Source organism: Etheostoma spectabile, chromosome 12 (assembly GCF_008692095.1).
Source record: "Etheostoma spectabile isolate EspeVRDwgs_2016 chromosome 12, UIUC_Espe_1.0, whole genome shotgun sequence".
NCBI lineage: Eukaryota > Metazoa > Chordata > Actinopteri > Perciformes > Percidae > Etheostoma > Etheostoma spectabile.
The window spans coordinates 2726569-2734251 of NC_045744.1; the positions used below are offsets into that span (position 1 = coordinate 2726569).

The 7683-nt window shown below is 41.9% G+C and overlaps 1 protein-coding gene across 1 annotated transcript in view; it reads left to right on the plus strand.

Moving 5' to 3' along the window:
* LOC116699356 (ephrin type-A receptor 4) overlaps window positions 1–7683 on the plus strand; it is a 29511-nt gene that overhangs the window by 19961 nt on the left and 1867 nt on the right. Inside the window, exons 11-18 of the mRNA XM_032531891.1 lie at window positions 600–658; window positions 904–1017; window positions 1136–1321; window positions 1406–1467; window positions 1607–1816; window positions 2688–2864; window positions 6390–6577; window positions 7129–7314. Of these exons, the coding sequence (XP_032387782.1) occupies window positions 600–658; window positions 904–1017; window positions 1136–1321; window positions 1406–1467; window positions 1607–1816; window positions 2688–2864; window positions 6390–6577; window positions 7129–7314 (1182 nt within the window). The remainder of the gene's footprint in view (window positions 1–599; window positions 659–903; window positions 1018–1135; window positions 1322–1405; window positions 1468–1606; window positions 1817–2687; window positions 2865–6389; window positions 6578–7128; window positions 7315–7683) is intronic.

Sequence of the window (7683 nt, forward strand, 5' to 3'; positions counted from 1 at the left end):
CACACACACACACACACACACACAAAGGTGTTTTGACAGTTTCTTTTATTTAATGGAAAACGCCTTTTATCTAGCGCTACCTGAGGCATCGCCCCTCCTCCCTCTCTCTCCTCTACATGCTTTCATCTGCTCGCTCTGTCTTTCCTGCAGCCCGAAGCTCTCTGTTCTCATTGTCACGGCGTTCTCTCAGTAAATCCTGAAAAACCCGATGAATGCAATGCGCTACTGGGGGGGGGGAGTTAAAAACAATGTTACACATATGCACTTTTGTCAGTTCCTTTAACTGTAAAAGTCACAACAATAACATGTGACAAGATATTCTCTGACAGACTTCAGAAGCTTTTCTTTTTTGGGATTAATATTTTGTATTGCTTTTAACAAAATACAAAACCCACATGCAACATGAACACATCTCCTCCCGTCCCCCTTACTCGTCATCGCCACACATGCAGCAGGCCTCAATTGTCAACCTAGGTGGACTTACTTAAATAAACATTAAGACAAGATGTAATAATAACCATAATATTCAAGAAATTATACCTTAAGCATCTTTTCTGTGTCTGTGTGTTAAATGTCCATCATTTCTTATGTCTCATCAGGAGGAGCAAGTACAGTAAAACAAAGCAGGACTCAGAGGAGGAAAAACATCTAAACCCAGGTACTACACACACACACACACACACACACATACACACACATACACACACACTGTACTGTTTGAAACAACAACAACAACAGTTCTCTTTTCTTAGATCCACCTGCCCACATCTTACACGTATACTGCCAAAGACCTTTACATAACATATTCAGCAGTTACACAACTCGTGTTTCTCACCCTCCTCTGCATCCCTCCTCTTCCTCCTCCTCCCTCCTTCTCCTTTTCACGCCTCTTCTTTGTGGCAGGAGTTAAAATCTACGTGGACCCGTTCACCTATGAAGACCCCGATCAGGCCATCCACGACTTTGCCAAGGAGATTGATGTCAGCAGTATTCACATTGAGAGGGTTATTGGCATGGGTAAGCCTGGCATTGGTGCACGCACGCACGCACGCACGCACGCACGCACACACACACACACACACACACACACATGTTTGCATGGTGCTGACACTGCTGTTTTGCTCTCGGTGTGTAGGAGAGTTCGGGGATGTGTGCAGTGGCCGGCTGCGTGTTCAGGGAAAGAGGGAGATCTACGTGGCCATCAAGAGTCTGAAGGCGGGATACTCCGACAAACAGAGGAGGGACTTCCTGTCTGAGGCCTCCATCATGGGACAGTTTGACCATCCGAACATCATCCGGCTGGAGGGGGTCGTCACAAGATGTGAGTTGAAGACTGCAAACTCTTTGTATTATTTTGGTTATGTGCATGTCGTAAATCAATATTTCTAACCCTTTACCTGTTTAGGTAAGCCATTGATGATCATCACAGAATACATGGAAAATGGATCCCTGGATGCTTTTCTTCGGGTACATGCATCCCATTACACTGTCTCTGTTTTTACTCTTCATTGAACTAAAAATAAAATGCACTCACTCACGACTGCCCAGTTAGTCGTCGGTGCCCATGTTAACCTGCTCTCCCGTCTCCGTATTTTGAATGTTCCAGAAACACGACGGCCAGTTCACGGTGATCCAGCTGGTGGGCATGCTGCGCGGCATCGCCTCAGGTATGAAGTACCTGTCAGACATGAGCTACGTCCACCGAGACCTGGCGGCTCGAAACATCCTGGTCAACAGCAACCTGGTGTGTAAGGTGTCCGACTTTGGCCTGAGTCGAGTTCTGGAGGACGACCCGGAGGCGGCCTACACCACAAGGGTAAGACACACACACACACACACAAACTGGATGTGCACATGTACATACAATCGTTTCTTTTGTCTTTCATAGCCTATTTTTACATGCACTGTTAAGCTGCCTTTGAAAACACTTATTATAGCCTCTAGACAAATGACCTCAATTGAAGAATAAATCTTAAAACCATTAAAAAAAATACAAATCTGTCCTCAATTCTGATAATGTTTACATTTGCAATAATATTCCACAATCATTCCGAATTTGACCCTATTCCAAATTTCATTCAGGTGGTGTAAACATCATATTCCATTTGGATATTCCGAAAAAAGCCTTTTTCCAAATTGATTTTTTATTTTTCTGATTAAGACATGTGGGATATGCTGGTATTATTATTTTTTGAGGCATTCTTTGGACATGTGCGCAGCGCAGATATGCGTCTCAATCAGGGTTTTTACAGGAGTTTGTGACAGTTTGCGGCCTCTGGCCCATTTACGGCTAACGGCCCTCTCTGTGCGTTGCTATGGTTACTGTACACAAACCGACCGGCCGACAGGGCTGCAATAAGAAGGAGAAACATGGCTCCTTTTGAACATTATGAAAGATTTGGATATCTACAGGTTTTTAGATGTCGATGCTGACCTTTTCAAGAAACGCCCAACAAGTCTGCCACCACTGGAAAACTTTGAAAAAAACTATTTTGCTCGGCTGCATGTAAATGAAAATAATATTGAAATATTCCCTTTCACTAGCCATGTAAACAGCTAAGTCGGAATATTGTCTTTTTCAGAGTATGGGCAAAAAACGGAATATTATGTTGGCAAATGGCAATCTATTAGGCAAAAAAAAAAGTCCTTATTCACTGAAACAAAAGACATTTTCCCGCTGTTTTTAGGAGGCCACTGGGACTTATCTTTCCCCTGGAGGAAAGATCCCCATCAGGTGGACGGCTCCGGAGGGCATATCTTACAGGAAGTTCACCTCAGCCAGCGATGTGTGGAGTTACGGCATCGTCATGTGGGAGGTGGTCTCATACGGAGAGAGACCCTACTGGGACATGAACAACCAGGACGTGAGTCTTATTTCATCATCTAACCTAAAAGTTCTCTCAAAGACAAAAGAACTCAATCCTGAGACACTGCATAATGAAATCAAAATCCCGGATCAACTCCATCGTTATTATATAGTGAACTCAAGAAGCAAACGCTTTAGCTTCAGAACATGGATCACGCTCAGATATTAAAGGAAAATTCCCCAACCTGGGTTTTAGTTTCATAGTTTTGCCCTTAAATCCTGTTGGGTAAGAGAACACTTTACTCAGTGACAGCGGTAACACGTCTTCACAGGCTGATTTAGACAACCCCCCCCCCCCCCCCCCCCCCCCCCCCCCCCTCCAACTTAACCATATATTATCTTAAACAGCTGTTTGGAAGTGAAAATAGAAGTGACATCACCCAAAACGTTGTCTTCATAAAACTGTGTAACCTGTAAGTACGGGATGAACGCTTGGTTTGAAGTAGCCCTTAAAGAGCTAATGAATGTTTACAGTTTGAGTAATAACTTGAAGAATCATCTTCATTTTCATTTCCAAAAAAGTGGGTTAAATAATAAGGCAAAGCGTGGATTTGCTTAGAGACGTCTATGTGGTTGCTCATGTGCTCGCCCCCATGCATTCTGTTAGGAAGCTAGCAGATTTTTAGCAATGAAGTACATTATCATAACTGAAAGGGAAAATGGCCAAAAGTCTTAAAATAGGTTTCTTGTACAGTCCACAAATTGGACTTAAATGATCTCCAATAAACATAAATAAATGAAGAAGGCAACACTCCTTAAGGATACTTGAAGAGAGGACGTCGGGAGGAAAATAAGCCATCCTCCCATCCTGTGTGACAAACTGAATCAGTGTCTTTGACCTCTGCAAAATTAAAAAGAAAATTGTAATTTTTTTTCCTTTAAATCATCCACAGAAAGGGCAGCAAGTCAATATGTTGTTCTTTAGCCACAGAATATTTCATTGAAGATAAGTATTTAGACTTCACGTCTCCTCCCCCCCCCCTAGCACACACTGCCTACTTTCAGGGGTGATTTTAATGTTCTGAACAGTTTTTTTGGGATGTGATAAAAAAAAAAAAAATCCCATTTCAGAGCAAATTTGCAATCACTTTGCTATCAAAGCTTGTTAAGTTTGAGCAGGTCAGAGAAGCCGTCTGGCATATGGTAATCTTCAGACGTGATTGATTTCATCTGCAGCACAGTCGTAGTCTAGGAAAACTTTCCTGATGAGCCGTCCGCCAGACACTTTATCCATCTTATTTACTTTCCTTTTTTTTCCCGAGCAAATTAGTACACGCTGAGCTGCTCTTCCGTCTTTCCTTGTTTTAGTGAAACACCGGGGCTTAGGCTTATCCCCCATCCAAATACAACTGGAGCATCTGAAACTCCACAGCTGTGACTCCATTCCATGCTGCAGTTTAGAATATGAAGTATTGTCATATTTTGGCAATATGTAACTGATCATCTGCTTATCAGCACGTCCAGCGCTTGGAGCTGCAGCAGAGGCTCTAACATCCAACTCATAGAGGCAGTTATGCAAATGGCAATAAAAAATAAAAAACAAAATACTAGCGAACTCACTGACACTATGACAACATTATACTATACCAAACTATACTGTAGGTCCAAAACCTAGAGCATACAGGCATGTATCCCCAAATCGCAGTAAGACAAAGATGAATAACAGGAGTTAAAGATTCATTAATATTGACTTTTTCATGGTGCACTTTAATATTGTTTTTGACCGCACTGAGGCTCAGTTTTGTCTGAGTGTCATATTCTGAAAACCCCCGATGAACAGCCTCGTCCCACAATGTAACGTGCAAAGGAAATAGAGGAGCTGCTCACAGCTGCAAAATATTAAGACAAATTGCAGATGGTGGTGGGACAGCCTTTGGAAAGAGCTCGGAAAACAACAGAAAAGTAATAAATCTCCAGCAAAAGGTTTTGGCTTTTCCTTTTTGCGAAATGTAATTGGCGGTGGAGTTTTAAAGTGGCAGTTTGATTGAAGTCTGTTGCACATATTGAATCATTTCCTGCACAAAACCGTAATGATTTATTGTATACTGAATGCAAACATAATACACTGTAACAATCACTGTAGTGTGCATTGGACGAACTGACTTCTCTGCATGTTTTCCAAGGAAAGTTATGCTTTTTTCTTCTTCTTTGATGTTGTTTCAGTTCTGCATTGGGGAAATAGTTTTACCTGGATCCTTTCAATAGCCTCCTAAAAAATAAGAAATGTCCACTAGGACTGCACAACATACCTTTTTGTCCGTCCCCCATCGCAGCGACGTCGCTTGAAAACTGCACTTTAAAATGTAACGTCTTTTTTTCTAAGTGACGCGTTTTACATTCACTTAAAAAAAAACAACAATTTGTTCAATAAAAGAAAGTTGGAAATGATTCATTTTTTATTTTTTTTAACCTTCTTCAGCCGAAGTGGGCTATATACAAGCAAAAACGGCACCTCTGATTCATGTTTCAATCATTTAATAACCAGAAAAGACAGAAACTTACCAATTTTATTCAATTAGGGCTGCACAATTCATGGAAATCGCAATATGTGCGACATAACCAGTGCAATATCCAAATTGCATGGGGGCAAAATATGTGTCAAACCATTCGGAATGAAGTATTGTGGTGCTGCAGAGACATCCCAGCCTACAAATCCCATCCTTCAGACTACAGAAAAAACATCTTCTTTTGGTACACATCCTCGCAAAAAATCACCAAAATGATCATTCCCTCCAATATCGAGCATCATATCGCAATGGCAATATCAGTCAAAATGATTTTCCTCACATTGTGCAGCCCCAAATTCAACAACTACTGTGTTGTATTTTAGCAGAATACCGACAGAACTGAGTACACTTTAATGTGTGTTTATTAACGGCAAGTAGTATTGTTGTCGGAATATTCAACAACGTTATTGCATAATTTTTATATTTTATTCTTATATTTCATTCCTATTATTATTATTTCAGTATGTATGTATTTTTTTACTAGTATCTCATTTATATTTACATTCTGTGTTGTGTGACTAATGTACGTGTGCTGCTGGAACACTGTAATTTCCCATTTTTTGGGATCAATAAATATCTATCTATCTATCTATCCATCTATCTATCTATCTATCTATCTATCTATCTATCTATCTATCTATCTATCTATCTATCAATGTGTCTATCTATCTATCTATCCATCTATCAATGTGTCTATCTATCTATCAATGTGTCTATCTATCTATCTATCTATCTATCTATCTATCTATCTATGTGTCTATCTATCTATCTATCAATGTGTCTATCTATCTATCAATGTGTCTATCTATCTATCTATCTATCAATGTGTCTATCTATCTATCAATGTGTCTATCTATCTATCTATCTATCTATCTATCAATGTGTCAATCTATCTATCTATCTATCTATCTATCTATCTATCTATCTATCTATCTATCTATCTATCTATCTATCTATCTATATTTTCCTCATGTTGTGCAGCCCTAACGTCCACCCTCTGACCGGGCTTCCTTTAGGTGATTAAAGCGATAGAAGAGGGCTACCGCCTGCCTGCCCCCATGGACTGCCCTGTGGTGCTGCACCAGCTCATGTTGGACTGCTGGGAGAGAGAGCGTGCAGAGAGACCCACCTTCAGCCAGATACTCAACATGCTGGACAAACTCATCCGTAACCCTGGGACTCTGCGCCGGACGGGAGGGGACAGGTACATACTGCACATGTAATTACTGGGGGGGGGGGGGGGGGGGGGGGGGGGGGGAAGGGGACTGAGTACCAGGGCCCTCATGTGAAGCTGCTAGAATGAATAGCTGTGGATGCGGGGAGGGGCCCATGGAAAATTTCTACAGGGGCCAGGATTTTGTGCTACACCCCTGGTTACAGGCATAACAGATCACAGACAGATACATAGAATACATACATATCCATTTAAAGGTGCAATGCAATGCTGTGCAAACATTTCAGAAGCTCCGCCCCCTAGATTTACAGACAGATAACTAATTAACTAGCCAGCCGGGCACATTCACGTGCTGCCCCCCCATCACAACTGTCTCCGCCTGTTGCTAGAGCTAATTGTGTATCGGATTAACATCCCTTAAAATACCTTTAACATTCATTTAGCATTCATACTGTACTCACACCTACCTTCTCTCAGCTACATGATCCGGCTCACATTCTTTAATTAGGATTTCACACTCCTGATTTTAGGACTTCGACGCCACCAACCACCCTCCTCTCCCTCTTATTGTGTTTTCGCAGACCCACAGCCGCTCTGTTGGAGTCAGAGCTGGGTTCAGAGGTGTGTGTGTCGGTCCTACCGGAGGTGTGCGCGCCAGTGTCGTCGGTGTGCGAGTGGCTGCGGTCCATTGGGTTGGAGCGGTACAGAGACACTCTGGCAGCGGCAGGATACACCACCCTGGACAGCCTCCTGGCCCTCACACACCAGTAAGTGCACTGTTATGGGGAAAAATAGACCTTTACTGACATTTACTCATCACATTTCATAGTGCAAAAATATGAGCTGCATACACAGAATCCCATTTTACTCAGAGACGTGCACACTCTATGTAGTACAGGCAGAATGAGAGCCAACAGTAGCACAACAATATTTATTTGCACACATAAAAGAGCAAAATATGTCCCGTGTTTGGTGTGTTTTCATATCATTTTTTTTAAGTGTCATTTGACCACGTCTAAAGAGAAAATGAATGAAATATGTAGCCGTGCTTGTTGAAATGTTGGTTTCAAAAGGTTACAAACATTTTCAGACACAGCCCTCTTATTTCTAACGTCAGAAAGGAGTGTGGGGGTGGG